Here is a 25,170-nt window from a genome sequence, read left to right as displayed (position 1 = left end):
CGTGAAGATAGAAGGGTGATCACATGGAATTCTCAGTATTTACTTCATTCATTCTAAAACCCATTCATTCACTGGACATTGTATGCCTTTTATGTAAGCCAAACCATGTAACAGATGTAAGAAACAGATGGTAAACAAGCAATTAACATGAATCAGTCCTAAGCTAAGAGTGGGCAAAAGAAACGAGAGCAGAGATTCAGTTAAACCATTCTAGGGTTTAAACAAGACAGGGGGCCCAAGTTTAGAATGGCAAGAGTTATTAGCCAGGGCAAGGGAGGACAGAGAGGCAGCATGGGCAGAAATCTGCAGATGGTAGGTAAATTCAATTCTTTGGTAAGAATAGTTCACTAGTAAATAGTTACCAATCTGTAGTAGTTGTGCAATAAATAAAATACTCATGGTTGCCTAATGTTGACATTAATTTTGGATGTCTTTGCTTGATGTGTTTCTACAAACTGTTCAGGCTCAATTTTTTCCCTTTTCAGTTTTGTACTCCATGTGTAGTGTCTACTTTTCTCCTGCCAGTTCTGTAATGTGCGCCTATTTGGGTTTCAGTTGGCCCCTCCCCAAATCCAGTAGCTTTGTTACCTGGTGGGGAGGGAGCAAAGTAAATTAGAAAAGGTAAATCTGGTCCTGACACATTCCTGTGAAATCTTTAAGTACCTGTCTTGTCCAGGTCCGTCAGTGGGACAGGGTCTAGTGCCAGCTCCACCCTTAACCCTTGTCCTTGGGATCGCTTCCTTCCCGAGTGTTCACTCTCAACCTAGGCAGTGATTCTGCAAACTTATCTCCATTCTCCAAAGCCTATCTGCTGGCTGCTGACCTTTCTACCATGCTCCGTTCATCATTTTCTCTTCTCTGCTGCCTTTGTACCCTGACCTGCTGTCCGTTGTTGTGTGAAGCACACGGTGCCAGAATTATTTGTTTGCTCTCTGTTCCTGCTTGAAATGTGAGCTCTTTGAGGCAGGACCTATATCTTTCTGTCTTTGGATTTTTATGTTTATCACATAACTGTCATGTAATAAATAGTCATTTTATTTAAGCAGAGCAGTGTAACATTAAAACAGGTAGTTATTGTGCTACGTTTACTGTCTGACAATTGTCACTGAACAAAAGTGCATAAAACATTGTTTTAAGCCTTTTACTTACATTAAAACTTACTGAATCCTCCTTATTTATTCTGACATTTACTAAAATTGTAAGGAAGATTTTATTCAAGACTATTGTAATAGAGGAGAGAGATTGGGTTCACCTCTGAACACAGGGACAAGTGGGGGTTTATAGCCAGGGAGCCGAGCGAAGAGGGTCAGTGGAGGGAAAATTACTAAGAGGAGAGAGACATCAAGGGGGGGATTCTGGCTACAGACAGGCCAAAAACTCACCCATCAAAGGTTGGGGATGAGGAAGTTGATCACATCCTGGGTGTGATCAAATATCGGGGGAGAGGGGTTCTCATGAAACTGACTTAGCAGGATTCTTGCTAAAATTGAGCTAGGCAGACTGAAGACAGGACGGGGCCAAAGCCAAGGCCTAGGCAAGAGAGGGCTTGGAGGAACCTCATTAAAATGTGGTAGGGAGAGTTTCTTCGTCATTAGGAGCCTTTTCGGTTAGGTGCTATTGTGACGTGCATTTTATGGATAAAGAATCTAAGGCTCAGAAGTAGCCAGAGCAACTCACAAAAGGCCCAGAAGCAGTAAGTCCCAGAGCTGGGTGCTCCCTGGATGCTTTCCATCTGATGGCTTTAAACTGTCGATCATCTATCTTCTGGCCTCTGTGCCCTGCTTGGTGACCGCTCAGTGAATTTTTGCTAACCTGTTGTGAGAATCAATAGAGGTTTGCTTTTATTTTAGAATGACTTGTGGTCTCACTGCTGCCAGTGCTGTTGCGGAGCCCACTGAAGCAACATACTCAGCTTGTAATACAGAGTGACATTTAATGCTGCGCAGCTTTATTAGAATTTCAGATAGATGGGGTGACTGTATACATTTCTGTTTTCTATTCTGTTCAGCACGGTAACATTTTCAGTTAGATTTCTGGATCTTCCTATTGAAATATAGCCACACAGGAAGAAAATATAAAAAATAGGATTTTAGATGTTCTGAACATAAAAGGTGATTTTAAACATTAATTGGTCAAGTATTTCTCTGCAAAGCTCGTAAAAAATGGGTGAGTTATCCTGGAAGCTTTATGAATCAGCTGCTTTCAACATGCTAGTAAGTGAAACATGACCATTTTCGTGTGATTTCACTTAGTTTTCTTTTCTTTTTTAAGATTTTTTTTTTAAGATTTTATTTATTTATTCGACAGAGATAGAGACAGCCAGCGAGAGAGGGAACACAAGCAGGGGGAGTGGGAGAGGAAGAAGCAGGCTCCCAGCGGAGGAGCCCGATGTGGGACTCGATCCCAGAACTCTGGGATCACGCCCTGAGCCGAAGGCAGACACTTAACCGCTGTGCCACCCAGGCGCCCCTTAAGATTTTTTATGTATTCATGAAAGAGGGAGAGAGCCAGTGAGAGTAGGAACTGCGGGCAGGGCAGAGGGTGAGGGGGAAGCAGACTCCCTGCTGAGCAGGGAGCCCTCCTTGGGTCTTGATCCTAGGACCCCGAGATCATGACACCAGCCGAAGGCAGATACTTAACCCACTGAGCCACCCAGGCACCCCTATTTACAACTTTTAATCCAACTTTTAATTTTTTGGTATATTTTCTTCTCTCAGAGCATTTTTGGAAAAGAACAACACGGTGGACATAATAATATGTCTAAAGTTCTAAACTTTTTTTTTGATGAGCATTTTTAATTGAATGATCACATATTTCATTCCATAGATTCGTTATAACATCACAATTTACCTATACTATTAATAATGTTCCTATACTATCAGACATTTAAGATTATTTCAGATTTTAATTGTTCAAAATAAAGTCACAGCGAACACCCTTTGGATATCTATCTTTGCATTTTGGATAATTTCCTTAGGGCAGATTCCCAGAAATTGAATTATTGGGTACAGGGGTAAGAACATTTTTCCCCCTCTTGATGCATATGTTGTCACATTCCTTTCCAGAGGAGTTGTAACGGTTCACCCTCCCACCAGCAGTGTGAGGCAGGTCTCTCTTTGCTCTATGGCTAATAATATTGGAAATCTGCAATAATATACTTATTTATTTTGAGGCTTTTCTTCATTCCTTTGTGGTGAGTTTCCAAGCTGAGTTGACCTTAAGTAAATTGGCTCACATTCTCAAGTAAAATTTCCCTTAGACAGAAACTGTGTAAGATCCGTTTAAAAGTTGGGATGTCCAGAAAATAAGAAAAGCTTTGTTGGAGAGGGAATGAAGGGTTAGTTTTATAATGTCCACATCTAGAGGAATGTTATTCAGTGAAGTGCATATTGAATGAATTAACTTTTCTTCCCTCAGTAACAATAGTTATCTTTTCAAAATCTTTTGAATGTTGTTTGGAATTATAGAGCTCAGTAGCACTACTGGATTTCGCAACATTGAAATTAAATACAGTCAACTTTAAGCGTGCAGACGTGCCTAAATTGGAATTCTAGATGAACTGCGATCCACATTTTGACTATAAAATTGGCTTCTACCAAGTTTTTCATATTATAAGTAGAAGTTGAATCTTTTTAAAGGGAATGTGAAACTGAGAAAATCTGGGATTTTCTTCTTTTGCAGCTTTATTCCACATCACATTGTATTTGTGATTCTTTCTAACAGAAACTTCCAAACATCCTCTCTGTACTTAAGTGGTACAGCTGGATCTACTTAAAGAAATTAGTGAAATCTTCAGCAAATGATGACCACGACTCTTTTCAGCCTTTCTCAGTTTCCTCAGGCTTAAATATATTTCAGTGTATCTCAGTCAAGTGAAGTGAAATTAGTTTTGAATCATGGATCTGTTGCCTTCTAAAACGGTCTGGTTTTCTGTTAGCTACAGTCTGTTTAGTGTTTTAGTGATGCTAATGTTATTGAACGGTTTTTTAGTCCTAAAACTTCCTAGTGGTGATAAATCTTATCCTGCATTAGAAGTCCTGGGTCACCTAGCAGGGCGCAGTTGGTTTTATTAATGACCGCATTGTCCTTTGCTCTCATTCATGACACTCAGTGACTTTTCATTGATGTTGCGGTCAGGCTTTTTCATTTGGACTTTGCCCATTCTTTACACATTGGTAAATAAGCTCCAACTATAGCGGGAGGCAGCCAGCATCTCTGTGTGGATCAGATTAGCAATATGTCCCTGTGCAGATTTCCTTTATCTCCTGATCGGGCAAACGCTTTAACTGTTCTTAGCAAAACACTCTTTAAGGGATTAAAACGCATCTCCATTGAGTTTTCCACTTGCTGGCATCGGGAATTAGTTGTGTTGGACGGGAGGGTCTAATTGATATTGCCATCCATTGTGGCAGTACATCCGTGAAGATGTCAAAGATGTGAAATGTTTGCTGGGTTCTCAGTTGTTTTCATTATCAAGGCTTCCATGTAGCCAATTCAGTGTTGATGAATACATTCAGATGTAGAGCATTTTATAAATACTGGCAGCTGGTTTTTTTTTTTTTAACACAGCATGCATAGGTTTCATTTCTGCTTTTACTATGATCTATAAACCCATATTTAATTTATCCAGATGCAGCTGGTGCACTATTTTTGTTGAAGCAGGCTTAAAAATCTGGCAGGAGGCCTTCGTGCTTTCTTGCTCTGTTCAGCGTTGCAATGTTATTTTGCACCATTGGCGCTTTCTGGGTGGTTTCTTGACTTTTTTCCTTAAGCTGAAGGCTCTCTCTAAACCTTTCCTTTGCTTTAGCCTTCCACTGTTCCCGCAGGTGAACTGATAATACCAAGGCTTGGTTGCTGGCTGTGTTTAGAGGTGTACAAGTTAATTACCTAGAGATAAAGGTGAGAGTGGTAAACCAGTACAGTGTGTTGACTTAAAGACAAGTGTGATACCAGTTCATGTGCTGCAGCGTGGAAGAAATAAAATAATGGAAACATTATTTTAATGTTTTCTTTTAAGGGAGCGTGTGCCTGTAATGTGTGGAAGCTAAAGTTTTTATTTGGAAGAAAACTAAGACTTTAGATTGTTTCTTTTTGAGTGACAGTATACTTCCACATGATGCAGATGACAACGTTTTGTTCTCCGTTTAACCTGGATCATTACATTTTTTCCATGTGACAAAATGTTTATAATTACCTGTGAAATTTCCTTTTTTGGGGTCCTTATTAATTTCTATTTGAGAGGGTACTGAAAAGTATGTGAGTTCAAAATAAGTTAAATTTGCATAATCTCATTTATTTGGCTGATCATCTTGTAATTCCGTGTTTTGTATTTAAAATAAAAGTTTGATCTGAAATGCTTTTCTCCCACTCCTGTTTCTTAGCACTATTGTTTGTTGTTTAGTTTTGCGTTATATGCTTCTTCCAGGAATTACTTTTTTAGCTTTCAGTACCTTGAAATATTTTTTTTTCTTATTGATCCTCTTGAATGTAGAACCTTCTGGAATAAATGAAGTCGCTCATTTATTGTATTGAACCCTTATGAATGGTTATTCTATCTGCAGCTGTAGTGCTCTAGAATCTGATTTCTTTAAAAAGACAAGCTATGGTTAATGACTTACTTTTCAGAGGTTACTCTGCAGTTAGTTGGTGGTCAAAAGGTGGAAATAAGCATCCAGGAGGGGTCAGTTATCTTCCATTTATCTCTTAAATTCCTTTCTCAAGGCTTTTTGTTTCCTGCCCTTTGTTTTTTAACTTTGTAGCTAGGTTTTGGTTTTATTACTCTGGGATGAATTCTCTCCCATTGCCAATATTAACGTAAGGATAATTTAGAAAGAATAGAGGTTAAAATCTGTTGACTGAAGCTCTAAAGGCCAGCTACTGGGGCATTTCTCTTTGTGGAAAGTAAGCTGGAATAAATGGACAAATAGTCTGAAATGCCAGTGAGTGTTGCCAAGTAATGTGCTGACAGCTGGGCCTGACAGTGATTCCTCACCACTGGTCACTCCTGACCTGTCCCCTTCTCACCTCTGTCCCCTGCCACCACCGCCTCCCCCAACAACAAAAATCTGGGATGCATGCCTATTCCCTTTTTAGAGAACAGCATGAATATTCACTACAGCTTTTCAGACAGAAAGTTGACAAGGTCTCTTTGAACTTAGTAATAAGGTTCTCCTTTTTATCAGGTTCTTTACCCTTCGTGCGGTCTTAAAATCTTACCAGCCAGACGTCCCTTATGGGTCATCCCGCGCTACTTGAAACAGCAGCGCATGTAGAAGCCCCATTTGAGGCCCATGACTTGAGACATGACAATTTGGCATTGATCAGGTTGGCTATATGTTTGGGATTTGTCAGTTCCTTTGTCTGTTTATTGTTTGGCTTTCAGTACCTTTTCTGTATGTTTCAAAAGGGCTTTGTGTACATCCTGCCTTTATGTGTAATCTTATAGGGCAGCTCCTGCTTTGTGTTCATCTCCTGCTCAAACACTATTCACAGGAGTGGGATTTGTCGTAAGACTCCCTATAGAACATGGGTGTGGGCTCTTCTAGTTTCCATTCATTGCAGACTTTTTTTTTTTTTAATAAGAGAAAGATTTCCTTTGATTTTTTTTTTTTAAGGGTTTCTAAATTTTTAATTTTTGGAGAAAAAAAACCTCCAAAAGGAAAAGATGTGGGGACAACAGTTTTCAGTGAGTCCTTTTAATTTTTATTATTCTAGATGAGGGATAAAGGTGCATAGAAAAATACCTAAAACCAGATTGTTCATAACTCAAATACTAGATAGTATCATAATATGAGTAGAGTGTAAGTTACATATTTTTTTATGTTCCTGAGGATATTTTTATACCCTTTAAAGGTGTTTAAAATACCTTTATTTTTTCATTCTTTTCTTACATTTTGATGTTTTTCCTTTCTTTTCAATATTTCCTTGATGCCGAATTTCTAGAAATTTAAAATTTCTATTCTGTACCTTTCCATCCTGTAGCCCTTTAACCTAAAACTAAATCGTTTGAGCAGCTTTCTTTTTTAAAATTTTTATTTATTTTAATTTTTTTTTAAAGTAATCTCTACACCCACCATGGGCCTTGAACTCATGATCCTGAGATCAAGAGTAGGATGTTTCAGTGACTGAGCCAGCCAGGTGCCCCCTTTTGAACAGGTTTCAAACAAAATTAAAGAAAATTTTCTTTATAAGAAATGAATTTAAAGTTCACTACCTTAGTACCATGAAAATCTATTTCAAGTAAATTAGCTGCATATTGGGAAAGGACTCATTGAACTGAATGTAGACAATAGACCTGTTAAAATGCAAGCCAAAATTTTTAAATATGAGAAAAGAATAGTTCTCTTGTTGCCTTACCTCTCTAGCCTGATACCTTCCAACCAGCTTGCCTTTCTCTGGCAGCACAAATGTGGCTATCCACAACCTAGGACTGCTGGAGTATTGTAAATTTAAGGAATAGGAGGGGTGAGGCTGACTGACTTAAAAATGTTCCATTATGTAAAATACCTTCTCTACCAAGAGTACATTTTAAAATACTGAGACCAGGTGTTTTTTGGGATATGAATCCAGTAACCTAGGTCAGTGGAGTGTTTGTGGCACCACCCAGGCCTCTGCCTGACCCCTCCCTCACCCCTCCTGTAACCTTTCCTTATTTATGTAAGAGGATTACAAGATTTTTGTGAGGCAGTGGTCAGTAATTAAGTGAAAAACTGATACTGTATGTTCATAATCTCCTTTTGCTCTTTAGGTCATTAAATCCTAAATTAGCCCTGTTTTGGTATATTAGAAATCTGCTGATTATTTGAATTACATAATTGTGAAGATTCCTGTTTCTGTGAATGAGTGTCTATTTTAATTGCCTCATTTCATCTCCCATACTTGTTTTCATTCATGCCCTTCCCCTCTTTAATTTAAAAAAACCTTAGAACATAAAAAAAAAAAAACCTTAAAATATTTTCAAATCTTCAGGAAATCTGAAAGAATTGTATAACATACCTATTTTTAAAGATGTTTCAGATAAATTATTTAATATAAAGTAACATTTTAAATTATGCCAATAATTTAGACTTTAGAAATTTTATTTCTCAAAAAATATTATTTCTCTTGTTAAATTTAGCCTTTTTTAAACTGCTGATTTTAGTATTTGTTAGTATGTTTTTAAATTTTTTTGAAATCGTTTCATATTTTCTGAATAATCTCCCTTTATGATAATAAAACATTGGAAATCAAATACCAAACCTCTTTCAATATAATTCTTTTCCATGTGAAATGACATTTAATAAATGTTTTAAGAATGGTCTTCCTATTTTATAAATACACATTTGTAGAGGTCTTCTACTTTAAGTATGTCAACATTTGAGATTTTAATGTGAATACTGAAATTAAGGTTCGGTATTTATTCCTTTAGCTTTCAATAATTCACTCTTTCTGAAGCTGAAATGAAGAAAGGTTAAAGACTCTGCTCAAACATATTCTAGCCCTTGGCTTAACCATCCTAACATTCATCCGAACTTTTAAAAAATGACTTTTTACCTATTTCTTGATTGCTCAGTATTTAGTCTGCGTGTTTTTCTATTTTTTATATGTAAATATAGGAGTGTTTGCCTCACTCTGAAAATTACTGTGTAATTCTAGCAACATGGTTATGAAAGGCTTTAAAATAACTTGGGTAAAGTATATATTATAATGTAAAGCGGGAAAAGAAGGGAACAATTGTATATTTATAGGGAAAGGACTAAAAGGAAATATAAATTGAGGCTGTTGATAATGTAGAACAGTACAGGCCATATTTGTCTATGTAGTGGTCTCCCCTGTGCCTGTAAGAAGTGCAGGTGCTTTACCCACTGCCTTAGCTAGTGCTGTGCCGGTGAGTGAGCTTTGTGCCCTCCAAGGCCAGCAGTCCTGCCTGCTGTTTCCCAGGCAGTAGGCCAGACACTTAGACAGAAGCACGCCCTTCTCTGCTTTGCCCTAGGTAGGTGCCTGCTTTTCTGTTGAGGAACGCCACTGAAATCCTATCCTATGGATAGAACTACTGCCTTCCCTCATTTTTTGTTTGGTTTTCTCTTTTCCTTTCCTTTCTTTTCTTTTCTTTTCTTTTCTTTTCTTTTCTTTTTTCTTTTCTTTTCTTTTCTTTTATCTTTTCTCTTCTCCTTTCTTTCTTTCTTTCTTTCTTTCTTTCTTTCTTTCTTTCTTTCTGTTGTTGCTGCTCTGGGCTTTCTGTTATATTTTATACATACACCCCCCCACACACACACATAACTTCAGGCTTCTGTGTGAGAAATGTTTACACTTCAGGAAGCTTTGCATTTTTATAGAAGAAATAAAAGCTCCTTGGACTTATATGGCAAAATTCTGTCAGACGTATTTCTCCCATTCAGTTTCCTCTGTGGTCTGCTCTGACACTTTAAAAAAAACAAACAGTTGGTTTCCCTTTCTGCCTCCTTTTTGTTTTCTAGTGCTTTTATTGCTTGGAACAGTATCCCCTTACTCCCCACCTCCCAGCTCCACCCTGTTTGGTTTACCAGGCTAACGACTTCATGGTTGTTCCAGTAAGTTCATAATCCTGAAGAAATGAGGTTAGGATCATGTGCCCTAAAACCAAATTGACTCCCTTTTCTTCCATTTCCTACTTGTATATACTGTTGCCTTAGTTTCTACATCTGTAAGATGGGAGAGCAATGTTATTTAACCCATAGAGCTGTTCATAAGATGAAGTTGGCTAATACAGATCATATGTATTCATAAGCATTTAACAAAGTTTTAGTTAATTATTACATGTTGCTTACATCTCTCTCTGTATACATACACACACACACACACACACACACAGAGATTTTTGATGTATATTTTCCATCCCCTATTTAATTGTAAACTCCTTTTCCCCCCCAACTTTATTGAGGTAGTATATCTTTTGGGGATACAATGTGATGATTTAATATGCATGTACATTGTGAAGTGATTACCACAGTTGAACTAATTAAACACATCCACACCTCATAGTTAACTCTGTGTGTGTGTGTGTGGTGAGAACACTTAAGATCTATTCTCTTAGCAAATTTAAAGTGTAGAATACAGTATTATTAGCCATAGTCACCGTACTATATATTAGGTCCCCAGAACTTAACTCGTTTGGTAACTGAAAGTTTCTATCCTTTGACAAGCATCTTCTCCTTCCCTCTTGGCAAGCACCATTTTACTTTCTGGTTCTATGAGGTTGGCTTTTTCAGATTCCACATGTAAGTGAGATTATATGGTATTTGTCTTTCCATGTCTGGCTTATTTCACTTAGCAAAATGTCTCTCGGTTTCATCCATGTTGAAATAGCAGGATTTCCTCCCTTTTTTAAACGGTTGAATAATTTTACATTGTGTGTCTGTGTGTGTATATAATATAATATACAAACACTCACGTATGGAGATATATATACCACATTCTGTATTTATCCACTGACAGACGTTTGGATTGTTTCCCATATCTTGGTTATTGTGAATAATGCTGCAGTAAACATGGAAGTTCATACATCTCTTTGGGACACTGATTTCATTCCTTTGGGTATATACTCAGTAGTGGGATTGCTGGATTATAATACTAGCTCTATTTTCAATTTTTTGAGGAGACTGCATATGTTTGCCATAATGGATCTACAAATTCACATTCCCCCCAATAGTGCACAAAGGTTCTCTCTTCTCCACATCCTTGCTAACATTTATTCTCTCTTCTCTTTTTGTTAATAGCTATCCTATCTTATGTGGTTTTGATTTGCATATCCCTGATGATGAGTGAGGTTGAGTATCTTTTCATATGTCTGTTGGCCATCTGTATATCTTCCGTGGAAAAATGCCTATTCAGGTCCTTTGCCCATTTTTTGTTGTTTTTAACATACAATGTCATATTAGTTTCAGGTGTATAATATATTAATTCAACAACTCTATACATTATTCATTGCTTCCCACAATAAGTGTCATTACCATCATGTCATCATACAATGTTATTACAGTATTGTTGACTGTATTCCCTATGCTATACTTTTCATCTTTGTGATGTATTTGTTTTATAACTGGAAGTTTGTGTCTTTTAAATCCCTTTTATCTATTATACCCATCCCTCCCATCCACCTTCCCTCTGGCAAACACCAATTTATTCTCTATATTTAACAGTTTGTTTGTTCATTTGTTTTTTTAGATTTCACATGCAGGGGAAGTCATGTGGTATTTGTCCTTTGACTTAGTTCACTTATCATATTGTCCTCAAGGGTCCATCCATGTTATCATAAATGGATTTCTTTTTATGGCTGAATTATATTTCAGTGTGTGTGTGTGTGTGTGTGTGTGTGTGTGTGTGTGTGTTTGTAAGACACCCCCCATCTTCTTTATCCATTCATCTGTGGATGGACATTTGGGTTGCTTCCATATCTTGGCTATTATAATGCTGCTGTAAATACAAGGGTGTGTGTCTTTTCAAATTAGTGTTTTCAGTTTCTCTGGGTCAATAACCAGTAAGTGGAATTACAGATCATGCGGTATGTCTGTTTTTAATTTTTTGCGGCACCTCCTTACTGTTTTCTGTAGTGGCTGCACCAGTTTATATTTCTGCCAACAGTACGGAAGCGTTCCTTTTTATCCACATCTTCACCAACACTTGTGATTTGTCTTTTTGATTCCAGTCAGTCTGACAGGTATAAAGTTATTTCTCATTTTTTCGATTTGCGTTTCTCTGATGATTAGTAATGTTGAACATCTTTTCATGTGTCTGTTGGCTGTCTTATGTCTTTAGGAAAATGTGTATTCAGACCCTCTGCCCGTTTCTTAATCAGATTTTTTTGGTGTTGAGTTGTATATATATTTTTAAAATATATTTTGGATATGTCATTTGCTAATATCTTCCTATTCAGTAGGTTGCCTGCGTTTTGTTGGTTTCCTGTGCTGTGCAAAAGCCTTTTATTCTGGTGTAGTCCCAACAGTTTATTTTTGCTTTTGTTTCCCTTGCCTGAGGAGACGTATCTAGAAAAATGTTGCTAAGGCTGACGTCAGAGAGATTGCTGCCTATGTGTTTTTCTAGGAGTTCTGTGGTTTCAGATGTTACATGTAGGTCTTTAATCCGTTTTGAGTATATTTTTGGGTATGGTGTGAGAAAGTGGTCCAGTTTCATTCTTTTGTATGTAGCTGTCCAGTTTTCCTAGCACCATTTATTAAAGAGACTGTCTTTTCCCCAGTCTTGCCTCCTTTGTTGTAGATTAATTGACCATATAAGTATGAGGTTATTTCTGGGCTCTCTGTTCTATTGATCTATGTGTCTTTTTTTTTTTTTTGTCAGTACCATACTTTTTTGATTACTTCAGCTTTGTAGTATATCTTGAAATCGAGGATTATGATACCTCCAGTTTTCTTCTTCTTTCTTAAGATTGTTTTGGCTATTTGGGGTCTCTCATGGTTCCATACAAATTTTAGTATTATTTGTGCTAGTTCTGTGAAAAATGCTGTTGATATTTTAATGGGGGTTGCATTGAATCTGTAGATTGCTTAATTTTTTAATTGAATTATTTGTGTTTTTGCTATTGAGTAGGAGTTAATTGTAGACTTTTTTTTAAGATTTATTTATTTACTAGAGAGAGAGTGTGCACGTGTGTGAGTGGGGCGAAGGGCAGAGGCAGAGGGAGAGGGAGGGAGAGAGACACCTCAGTGGACTCCCCATTGAGCCTAGACCCTGACATTGGATTTGATCCCAGGACCGTGAGATCATGACCTGAGTCGAAATCGAGTCAGATGTTCAACCAACTGAGCACCCAGGCGCCCCAATTGTAAACTACTTATTTTTTTTTTTAAGATTTTTAAAAATTTATTTTAGACCAAGCGAGTGAGGACGGGCAGAGGGAAAGGGAGAAAATCCAAAGTAGACTTGGAGTTGAGTGCAGAGTCTGACGCAGGGATCCATCCCACGACCTTGAGACCACGACCTGAGCAAAACCAAGAGTCAGATACTTAACTGACTGAGCTACTCAGGCGCCCCTGTAAACTTCTTAATAGCAAGGATCATACTAATAATTCCTCACCTAAGCCGACTCCATAATTTTGGTGTAACGTGTAGACCATTATCTCTGATTCTGGGAGTAGAGCTTTATGATGTCATTTGAATGAAAAAAGGATTTAAGAAATCAGCTCTTTTAAGACAATCTTGAAATGCCTCAATAAGAAGATAAAAATTACTGACACAAGCCTGTCGTTTATGTGTTGGGTCAATATATTGCTTTATGTTGTCCATGGGAAGAAAATCTTTTCCTGAGTAAATGAGTAAGACTTTGGAGAGGAAGTCTTTAAAAGGTATAAAGGCTTATTTTCAAGTAAGATCTAAATAGGAATGATTATCTGATCAAAAATGCGTGTGAAAATATTAAATACCCTAATGCTCAGACATGACAATAAAAAAAAATGACTGCTTTTTCAGTTAATATTTGAAAATTTGGCTACATCTAAAAAGGATTTGTACTCTGGAAATACGAATGAAGAGGCCTTCATAAAATATCTAGCCAAATGCTGTTACTTTAGAGATGGAGGGACTGAAGTTTACGTCTCATCATTCTAAATTTGTGTTTTAACTATATATTTTAGTTTATTTTTAGAGTTATGGCAGTGAATGCAGTTTTAATTTTTTCCTGAAAAGCCTTTCTAATTTTCCTCTAGGGGTATATATATTTTCCTCACACAAACCAAATGGTGATTCTGTGAGCCTTCATATCTATTCTTACATTGTATTCACATTTTGTTTATATACTTAAGGATACTTTGTTCATATTTTTTCACTTAATCTGCCTTAGGGTATATGGAGAATTTGATCTGTGTTTACAGAGATGGACCAGGTTTTAATTGGTGGCATTTTTAAGAATACCTAGTTTTTATTCTATACTTCTAAACTTTTATCCCCACTTCAGTGAAATTGAAAATCAGAATATAGCTGTTACATGTATTTATTATTTGGTCATAAAGTTATTTGAAAAACCCACTAGTCTTTGTGTATTTAGTAAAGGGCATCCATTACAAAATACGCTGGATAGAGTGAAATTAAGATGAGTATTTCCTATTTTCTAGTAAAGCATCTTGGTTTCATTCAGCATAGACCATGCCCCATCCCACCCCACATCTTTAAAAAAAAAAAAAAAAAGAAAGAAAAAAAAACTTTTTAAAAATAAAATTTCTCTGTCATCCTTACTAAATAATGTTATTAAGGATTCATAATCACAATTTTAGACCTGCCATTTAATTATATTAAACATTGTTGCTCAAAAGCCTTATTGTTCATCATCTGTTCTGTCTCTTCAAGTAAGTTTTTAAATAGGGCTTAAAGTTGCCTTTTTGTTTTAATTATAAGATGCTTGTTGGGAGTTGTTGGGAATGGGTACTTCTCTCACATGATAGTCAGCATAGATATTCTAATTTGTATCAAGCTGCTAGGATTGCAGAACTCTTGGCTTTTATTCATAGGGGATTTTGTACCTGTGGTTTGTGACTTTTTTCAACTTTATCAAGATATAATTGAACTACACTAAACTACGTGTGTGTTATTTGATCAGTTTTGACATATGCATGTACCTGTGAAAACATCACCGTTCCCCAAAGTTTCCTTGTGCTTCTTTGTACTTCTGTAATCTGTCCCTTCCTCTACTCCCATCTCCTGGCAAGTACTGACTGGTTTTCTGTCACTATAGATTAGTTTATATTTTCTAGAATTTTTACAAAAATGGAGTCATACTGTACACGCACACACCCCCCTGGCTTTTTTTGCATAGGATAATAATTTGACATTCGTGCATGTTAGGGTTGTACCACCAGTTGGTTCCTTTTTATTTGTAAGTTGCTTATCCATTCATCAGTTGATTGACTTTTGGGTTTCTAGTTCTGGCTCTTAAAAATGAAGCTGATATGAATGTACAGAAATATTTGTGTGGACATAAATTTTCATTTCTTTTAACTAAATACTTAGAGTGGCTAGATCCAAATGGATCTGTACAACTTTTTCCCCCCTCTTAAGTAGTCTCCACACCTAGTGTGGAGCCCAGTGCAGGGCTTGAATTCATGACCCTGAGATCAAGACTCCAGCTGAGATGAAGAGTCAGACTTATAAGCATTTGAGCCACCCAAGCACCCCTGTACAACTTTTTAAGGAAAGTATATTTTTCCATGAGGTTGTGACATCTTACATTGCTGTCAGCAGTACGTGCTAGCACTTGGTGTGGTCAGTCTTTTTCAGGTTTGCCATCCCAGTGGAAATACACTGGCATGTCATTGCAGTTTAATTTTGCTAATGGCTCAGGGCTGCTGGGTGGCCCAGTCGTTAAGCGTCTGCCTTCGGCTCAGGGCGTGATCCCGGCGTTATGGGATCGAGGCCCACATCGGGCTCCTCCGCTAGGAGCCTGCTTCTTCCTCTCCCACTCCCCCTGCTTGTGTTCTCTCTTTCACTGGCTGTCTGTCTCTGTCAAATAAATAAATAAAATCTTTAAAAAAAAATTTTTTTTTGCTAATGGCTCATAATGTTGAGCATCTTTCCATGTATTTGTTGGCTGTTTCTGTAAATTTGTGAAGTGTCTGTTCACATCTTTTGACCATTTCCTCACTGAGTTGTTTGACTTTTTTTTAAGTTAAAAAAGTGCTTATTTGGAAATAGCAGAATTACAATTCAGGATAAGCAAGCTATGGTGAACCATAGGCAAATGTATCTTCTTATTTTTAAGTTGTAAGAGTTCCTTATGTATTCTGAATATAGTTTCTTTGTCTGATGATTGTGTTGCAAATTTTTTTTTCCTGCTTATGGCTTGCCTTTTTGTCTTTTTAATGGTACTTTTGAAGAGCTAACTTTTAATTTTGATGAAGCCCACCCCCCACCCGCCCTGTTTTTTTGGTAAATAAATCATGCTTATTTGTGCCCTAAGACATAATTGTCTAGCCCAGGGTCATGAAGGTGTTCTCCCTTCTTTTAGAATTTTAATGTTAAACCGTATGGTTTTAAATTAGTTCAAATTTAAATTTTAAAATTTTGACTCATTTTGAGTTAATTTTTGTGTATAATATGAAGTTAGGATCAGTGTTTTTAAATTTTTTTCCACATGGGTATCCAGTTGATCCACTTCTGTTTGTTGAAAAGCCTTTTCTTCCCTCCAGTGATCTGCCTTTGCTACTTTACTAAAAATGAATTCACCAAGCTTGTGTTAAGGCTATTTCTGAACTCTTGTTTTCTGCTCCATTGATCTGGTATGTCTCCCTGTACACCAGTTCCAAGGTCTTGATGACTGTTGCTTCATAGTAAATCTTGAAATCAGGTAGGGTAAGTCCTCCAATTTTGTTCTTCTTAAAAACTGCTCTGGTTATTCTAGGTCCTTTGCATTTCCATGTAAATTTAATATGAGCTTATTTAGTTTATACTAAAAAGCCTGCTGCAGTTTTGATTAGAATTGCATTGAATATACAGAACCATTTGGAGAGAATTGCCATTTTAACAATATTAAATTTTCCAATCCATGAACTTAGTATATCTCTCCATTTATGGAGGTCTTCTTTAATCCCCTCCCCCCTGGTATTTTATAGTGTTCAGTGTGGAGGCCTTGGATGTCTTTTCTTTGTTTGCTTTTTAAAGTAAGCTCTATACCCAATGTGGGGCTTGAACTCAGGACCCTGAGATCAAGAGTTGCAAGCTTTACAGGCTGAGCCAGCCAGGCACCCCTGGATGTCTTTTGTTAAATTTATACCTAGGACTTTTACCTTTTTTGGCACTACTGTAAATGGGATTGTTTGTCTAATTTCACTTTCCAATTATTTCCAGTATGTGAGAATTCAGTTGCTTTTTAATATGTTACTAACCTTTTATCTTTCAATTTTGCTACATCACTTTGCAAAATCAGAATTTGCCCAATTTACTTAATATATTTAGTAGATTCCTTGGGGTTTTCTGTAAGTAGGGAGAGTTTCATTTTGTTCTTTAACAGTCTTTTTAGCTATTACTTTTCTGTTTTTCTTACCTTATTTCAGTGGCTAGAACCTCCAGAACAGTGTTAAATAGGAGTGGTAAAAGCAGATATCCCTGCCTTCTTTCTATCTCATGGGAAGAAATTCAGTCTTAAGCCATTAACTATGATGTTAGCTGTAGGTTTTCATAGATGCCCTGTATCTGAGGAAGTTTCCTACTAATCCTAGTTTTCTGTGAGTTTTTATCATTATTGGGTTTGAATTTTTGTCAAAAGCTTTTTTCCCACATTTATTGAAATGATCATATTGGGGTTTTTTGCTTTATTCTTTTGATATGGTAAATTACATTAACTGATTATCAAATGGTAAGAAATCTTGCATTTCTGGGATAAACCCTACTTGGTCATGTTTTATTATCCTTTTTGTATATTATTAAGATTAAATTTTTAATACCTTCTTAACGATTTTGGCATCTATATTCCTTAGGATCTTGTCTTATAATTTTTTGGAGGTAATATCTGTCATTTATTCTGGCAATTCAAAACATGAATTGGGCACTGATCCCTCTGTTTGAAAAAGTTTGCATAGTTTTTGTATTTTTTCCTTGAATGTTTGATAGAATTCACCAATGAAACCATCTGAGAATGTAGTTTTCTTTTCTGGTAAGGGTTCTATTAATAAAATCAGTTCCTTTAATAAGCATAGGAATATATGGATATTCTGTTTCTCCTTGAATCAATTTTAGTAAGTTTTATTTTCCAAGAAATGTGTTCATCCACATTGTCAAATTTGTAGGCATAAAGTTTTTAGTATTTCTTACCATTTTAATGTGTTTAGGATTAACAGTAATTCTGATCTGATTTTCTGTTCTCTCTTTTAATCAGTCTCAGGGTTATTATTATTTTTTTTCAAGGAACCAGATTTTGGTTTCATTAATTTTTCTCTATTGTCTGTCTTTTAAAAGCTTTCTTTTAGGGGTGCCTGGGTGGCTCAGTCATTAAGCGTCTGCCAGGGTCCTGGGATCAAGCCCCGCATCTGGCTCCCTGCTCTGCTGGGAGCCTGCTTCTTCCTCTTCCACTCCCCCTGCTTGTGTTCCCTCTCTCGCTGGCTGTCTCTCTCTGTCAAATGGATAAATAAAATCTTTAAAAAAAAAAACTTTCTTTTATATATGCCTGTATCTTTTATTATTTCCTTCCTTCTACTTGTTTACATTGCTTTTTTTTTTTTTAAGATTTTATTTATTCATTTGACAGAGAGACAGCCAGCAAGAGAGGGAACACAAGCAGGGGGAGTGGGAGAGGAAGAAGCAGGCTTCCAGAGGAGGAGCCTGATGTAGGGCTCGATCCCAGAACACCTGGATCACGCCCTGAGCAGAAGGCAGATGCTTAACGACTGAGCCACCCAGGCGCACCTGTTTACATTGCTTTCTTTCCCTCAGCTATCATCTTCTTTAGTATTTAGACCATTAACATTTAATGTAATTATTGGTATGTTAGAAATAGATCTGCCATCTTATTGCTTGTCCTGTTTTTTGTTCTTCTACTCCTCTTTTCCTGCCTTTTTAAAATTATTTGAGTAATTTTTAACATTCTATTTTCATTTATCTGTTGACTTTTGGGCTATATTCCTTTGTTTTTTATTTTTATTTTTCTAAGTAGTCGCTCCAGGGATTAAATGTATTTATCTAACTTTCATAGTCTCCTTATAGGTAATATCATATTACTTCAAATAAAATGCGGAAATCTTGCAACCATGTAAGTCCCTTACTTTTACCCCATGGACCTTTATATTAAGGTTGTCATAGGTATTACATTTATATACATTGAAAGCCATAGTAGACAGTATTACAATATTTTCTTTCAACAGTCTGCATATCTTAAGGAGAATTATAGAAAGAATATAATTTTATATTTACCCAGATATTTACCATTTGTTGCTCTTCCTTCATTCTTGAAGGTCTAAGTTTCTCTCTAAAGTTTCCATTTGATTCTTTTCAAACTAGTTTTTTCTCCTCTGCTGAGACCTTGCGTATTTTCAGTCATTTCATTTGTGTTTACCTTTACCTCATGGAACATCGGGATAGTAGCTGCTCTAAAAAGTCTTTGTGATAATTTCACTGTTTGTATCATCTAGGATTTGGGATCTGTTGATTACAGGCTTTCCTTTCTTTGAGAATTTGTGAGATTTTCCTAGTTCTTTATATGTCGAGTACTTCTGGATTACATCCTGGATGTTGTGAATTTCTCGTTAGGTTCTGGGCGCTGTGTTAATCTGCTGCACAATGCCGTTGTTTGTTTTAGCAGGTGTTCATCCTGATTAGGTTCAAACTACAAGTTCTGTGTGCTCTCTGCACATACAGGTTCCATTGTCAGATCAGTTTTCAGGACTTTTTTGCTGGGCTCCTTTTGTTTTGTCCTGCAGCTCAGGTGTGAGCCCGAGTCTTGTGTGAGTTCATTTTTTAGAAATATGTGATCCTTACACTCTGCTGCCCATAAAGGCCATTTTTATTTGTTCTTTTGGCCAGAAAGACTGGGTTTCTATCAGAGTTTTACTCTTTGTCCTCCGCTTCACTGTGTTAACTCCGTGTCTGGGCCCACCCTTGGGTCAGAGCTGCTAAAGAAAAGTGAACAAAAATGGGGGTAGCTTTTGACTCTCTTCTTATTCTTATTCTTTTTTTTTTTTTTTTTAAGATTTTATTTATTTGACAGAGAGAGACAGCGAGAGAGGGAACACAAGCAGGGGGAGTGGGAGAGGGAGAAGCAGGGAGCTGGACATGGGGCTCGATGCCAGGACCCTGGGATCATGACCTGAGCTGAAGGCAGACGCTTAATGACTGAGCCACCCAGGTGCCCCGGTTTTGACTCTCTTCTAAGATCTGTCTACTTTTTTTTCTTATTGTCCTCAGGGAGTTACTTTTTAAAGTTTTTTTTTTTAAAGATTTTATTTATTCATTTGACAGAGATAGAGACAGCCAGCAAGAGAGGGAACACAAACAGGGGGAGTGGGAGAGGAAGATGCAGGCTTCCAGCGGAGGAGCCTGATGTGGGGCTCGATCCCAGAATGCCAGGATCATGCCCTGAGCTGAAGGCAGACGCCTAACGACTGAGCCACCCAGGTGCCCCTACTTTTTAAAGTTTTGCCCCGTTTTTAGTTTTAAGTGGAACAGAGGGACTGTAGTGGGCATATACTATTTTAGCCAAACTAGAACTCTGGTTTTTGACATTTCGAAATCTTGGGTATGTGATATTTTTTTTAATAAATTATTTTATTTTTTCAAATTATAATAATATGTAAACCAATATATATAAAAGTAGGAACAAAATACCTTGAACCAGGATTTTATCACCATGGTTTGTCTGTGTAGCATAGAACTGAAAAGAAGGTGGTATTGCAAGGTTTGGTCTGTTTGCTTCATCTGTGTGTTACTACCTTTGTCTGGGGTTCCCTAGGAGCTGAGAAGAACCTAGTCGTGAATGGTATTTGAAGTCCCTGTGGTTAAAAGAAATGTATGTGGGACTATTCCGATCTTATCCTTAAACCAGCATTTGGACTTCTGTGTTAGTAAATAAGTCTGGAAGGTACATCTTCATACCTCAAAGTGGCTTAGTTTTTATTTGGTCCATTCCTTCCCCATCTCTCGCTGAGACCAGTGACAGTTAGGGAGCAGGGCTTTAACTAGGAGGAAAGAGACAGAAGGGCATTAGTTTACAAGTGCAGGACACAGGCTGGGGTTGCAGTGCATTCCTTTGTCACTAATGGATGTGAGATAAAGGGGAGTCAGAGGGAGGTTAGAAGGGTCAGAAGACAAATTTTGTCCAGCTTTGCTCTTAATAGGTGAAAGCTTTTGCGGAAGAGGTTCACAGAGGGTGGGGAATTATTTCCTGAATTCTAGGAAGGGTGGTGAACAGCAAATACTCTTAAATGCTTTGCCAAGGAGCTGCTGATGATTAAAATATACTTTGGACCATAGGAGTTGTTCTACTTTGTCTGACTGTGAGTCTCTCAAAATAGCTGTAAAAGATTTAAAGTGAGGTATATAATTATATCTACAGGAAAGTGATAATAGTCTATGCTTTCATGATTATAGTTTAGTATTGATGATGCTAATTTCATAATCTGAATTGAGGACTAGTTGATCTTTCTCTGTGGAATGGTTTTATTTTTTAGTTTTTAAAAGATTTTATTTATTTATTTGCGAGAGAGACAGAGAGTGAGAACACAAGTTGGGTGAGGGGCAGAGGGAGAAGCAAACTCCCTGCTGAGCAGGGAGCCCATTGTGGGGCTAGATCCTGGGAATCCAAGATCACTACCTGAGCCTAAGGCAGATGCTTAACCAACTAAGCCACCCAGGCTCCCCTGTGGAATGGTTTTAGTAAAAGGAATTATTTGTTCCTTGAAGGTTAGTTCAAACACACCCCTAAAATTATTTTTTTCTTTGGATCTTTTTACTGTTAAATCTTTACATTTCCCTTTATTTCTTGGTCTATTAAATGTATTATACCTTTTTAAAAGATCATTGTGGAAATTTATAGTAAGGTAGAAATATATCCATTTTCTCTCGATTCTGTGTTGCATAGAATTATGCATAACATTTTCTTAAGCACAAATTCTGAAGAAAATATGAGCAAATTGGATCTAGTTATGTAGTAAAAGAGTAACATGCATATCTGAGTTGGGTTTATTGCATAAATTCTAGGATAATTTGTATTAGGAAATATATCACTATAATTTAGTATGCTACTTAAAAAAGAAATACATGATCAACTTATTAAATAATAAAAAAAAAAACTCTGAACAAATTTAGCAGCCATTTCTAATGAAAATTTTAAATCAACTGAGAATAAAAGGAAACTGCCAAATGTGGGGAAAGCTATTTACCAAAACACAATAGTGAACATAACTATTCATAACCTGTTTCATTGGTTATGAAATACCAAAACCATCAGCATGAAAGTCAGGGGCAATATAAAAGTTCCTGCTGTCCCAGGTATTGTATAGCTTAGCTTTATTGGTTTGGACATAAAATGTAAGCTTAAATTCCTTGTTCCCAGAGAGGGATCTAGAATACTGGAAAGACTCATCTTGAGACACTTAGCACCAATAAGAAAATGTGGTAAAGTGGCTGGGTACCAAGAAGATCAATAAATCAATTACTTTTCTTTATTTTGCAATAAATAGTAAAGAAGGGAAGTAGAACAGAACAGAATGTTTTCTCATGTTATGTATATGAAATACTTGCCTTACTATGGTTTTAAAACTAAGAGCTTACTGCTTTTGTAAAGCTCAACAAAAAGCAGGTATGATCTGTCAGTTTAAAGAGTGTTATGAAGATGAAGTGAGATGAAAGACATTAAAATTTTCTGGAAAATTATCAGGGCGCCTGGGTGGCTCTGTCAGTTGAGAGTCTGACTCTTGATTTTGGCTCAGGTCATGATCTCAGGATCCTGGGATTAAGCCCCAAGTCAGGCTCCATGCTCAGCGGGGAGTCTGCTTGTCCCTCTTCCTCTGTTCCTCCTCCCACTCTCTTTCTTTCTCTCAAATAAATAAATAAAATCTTACAAAAATTTTTTGGAAAATTATCAAGCTTCCGTACACAGTGCATTGAGTGAGAAATAGTGGAAGAAGAGAATAGCAGTTATAGTTTCTAAAGAGAACTGGCAGTGAGAAGTAATCTACTTCAGAACTAGAGCCAGAGGACCCCCCCCCCCCGACTTAAATACGCTGCTTGACCACATATGTTTTCTCTTCTTCTTCCATAAAGTCTGCAGTGATCACAAAGGAAGCATAGCAGCTGTTAACTCACAGGGAGAAAGATAACAGTGGAGAAGACAGTGAGCAAAAGTTTTTAAGAATTTTCTGGAATCAGAGAGTGAATGGAATGGTAACTGAGTTCAGAGAAAGGTGCAACCAAGTGCCTACAGAGGGCCGATAAAGAAGGGGGACAAGACAGCTGGCCCCAGGAATGTCTTGAACAGGCTTCAGAGTGTTTGGTAGGGGTCAAAGACAGAGGTCAGTTTTACAGCTGTGACATGGAAGTTCTTTAAAAATCTTTTGTTTTTTTTTCTTATATTGAGATCTTTTGGTATGTCTTCTCCTGCATCCCCAGCAGACAGGTGACTTCTTCAGTCCCATTTTTCCTAGAACCAGAGACAGTGCTGACCAGAAGGGTGAAGCTGGAGGCTGAAGATAAACAGCGCATGTGCTCGTATACACATGGAAGTGTAGGCCCCTTCACATCTTCCTTTCTTGTCTGTTCCTCCCCCAAACCCAGCATCCTCCTGTACACTTCTCTCTGGGAAAAGTAAGCAGTTTCAGCAAAGAGACCTCTGCATACTGATGTTTGGAAGTCTCTCAATGAAATGTGACTGGGCACATCTGACCACATAGTACGCAGAAGCCCATCCATGCCCATTTTTTTTTAGTGCCTTACTCGTAAATATGAAGGAGCAGCCAGGGATCACCAGATATATGAGGAAAGCCTCAAAAGTGAGAAAGACCCAAAACAATCAGCCAACAAACAGAAAAGGAATCAAATGATGAAGGAAACAGAAAAAAATGAAAAAGAAAAATACTCCCTCCCCACTCCCCTCCCCCGGTAAAAAAACAAAACAAAACAAAACAGGAGAGTAAAAGATGATGTGTCCATTAAAAGAAAAGACAGCATGGTAGGAATAAAGAGTTGAGAACAAGAAAGAGCTCTTGGAAGTTTAAAAATGTGATAGTTGGAAAAAAAAATCCACGGACAGATTAGAATATGAAATTGAAGAGTATCAGGGCAGGAGACTAGCAATCGAAATGGATCGAAATTGTTCAGTGTATGAATATTTAGTACTCATTTTTAACTGTGTGCATCTACCATGTTGTTAAGTGTAAGGATGATACTCATTACTTTTGGATTTTTTTTTGTTGGGTAAGAAGATGGGGTTGGTTTCACATTGGCTGTTCATGAACAAGTAATGCCTGATGGGGATTTTGGAGCATTGGGTTGATATTTGGTATTCTGGACAGACGTTAGTACCGTATGCATTGTTTACGGCCTTTCGCAAAATTGGCCGACAGTGTTGTTCAGGGATGGAACACAGGCTGTGGGGTTTGCTGGGCCTGCTCAAGTCCAGCTCCGCCACCAAATGTGTGATGTTGCTCAAATCACTTTATCTCATTCTCGTTTTCCTCCTCTGCAGTAAGGGGATGGAAATACCTTGTGTCTCGTAGGGTTGTGACGATGAAGGCACAGGGGCTGTAAGGCACCTACAACAGCGTGCAGCCTGTACTACGTGCTCATTTAAAGAAGCCACTGTTCAAACCACCAGGCAGATGGGCTGGTATATGTAGATGGCGCAGAAACGCACGTATTTAAAGAGTAAGAAATACAGCAGTAGTGATCTAACAGGCTGTCATGAGCTAATAGTGTCACTCACCAGTCTGAAAGCCTCTTGTTTCCGGAGAGTCTTGTATCAACGGTCCCCAGTGCCTGTCATGGTACCTGGCGCTAAGAAGGTGCAGACAATGAATGAATGAATGAACCCCTCGGTTCTGACTTAGATTTGTAGAGCTGTTCCCTAGCGCTGGCACTGCTCTCAGTGTCTGGTCATTAAAGACAGCGTGTTAGTGTGTTCGTAAGTAAATAGGAAATCAAGATTTCAGAAACTTAAATGTTGTATTTCAATTACAGGCGTCGATTAGCAAGGTAAAAGCGACAGAACCATGGCTCAGTTTCCAACACCTTTTGGAGGTAAGTTCAAAGATTTTCCTTTTTTAATATATTCGAGACCTTTTTCTTTCTTTCTTTCCTTCCTTCCTTCCCCCCTTCCTTCCCCCTTCCTTCCTTCCTCTATTCTTTTTTTTAAAGTAGGCTTCATGCCCAGTGACCCTGAGATCAAGAATTGCATGCTCTACGGAGTGAGCCAGGCAGGCACCCTAAGCCCCCCCCCTTTTTTTAAGAGATTATTTATTTGAGAGAGGGATAGAGAGAGAGAACATGCAGGAGGGAGGAGCAGAGAGAGAAACAGCCTCCCCGCAGAGCAAGGAGCTTGACTCGGGGCTCGATTCTAGGAACCCCCAGGACCCCGGGATCATGACCTGAGTCCAAGGCAGATGCTTGACCGACTGAGCCAGCTAGGCGCCCCTCTGAACCCTGTTTTTTAATTTGTTTCATCTGGATTCCTTGGAAGCAACTCCCAGGCACCATTTCATTTCACCCACAAATATGTTAGCATGTGTT

The 25,170-nt window shown here is 37.7% G+C and overlaps 1 protein-coding gene across 9 annotated transcripts in view; it reads left to right on the top strand.

Moving 5' to 3' along the window:
• The window catches only part of ITSN1 (intersectin 1), a 205,336-nt gene that overhangs the window by 38,842 nt on the left and 141,324 nt on the right, over window positions 1-25,170 (top strand). For 8 of the 9 annotated variants that reach the window (XM_040621007.1, XM_040621006.1, XM_040621004.1 and 5 more), the window contains one exon: window positions 24,622-24,681. In XM_040621007.1, coding sequence (XP_040476941.1) covers window positions 24,654-24,681 — 28 coding nt within the window. In that variant the 5' untranslated portion in view covers window positions 24,622-24,653. Of the gene's footprint in view, window positions 1-24,621; window positions 24,682-25,170 lie in introns of those variants that run through there. The other variant, XM_040621005.1, reaches the window with a different exon arrangement.

This window comes from Ursus maritimus, unplaced genomic scaffold (assembly GCF_017311325.1).
Source record: "Ursus maritimus isolate PB19 unplaced genomic scaffold, ASM1731132v1 scaffold_4, whole genome shotgun sequence".
In the NCBI taxonomy this organism is placed as follows: Eukaryota; Metazoa; Chordata; class Mammalia; order Carnivora; family Ursidae; genus Ursus; species Ursus maritimus.
The sequence above is the reverse complement of the archived record's forward strand: the minus strand, read 5'-3'. Positions and strand labels throughout refer to the sequence as shown.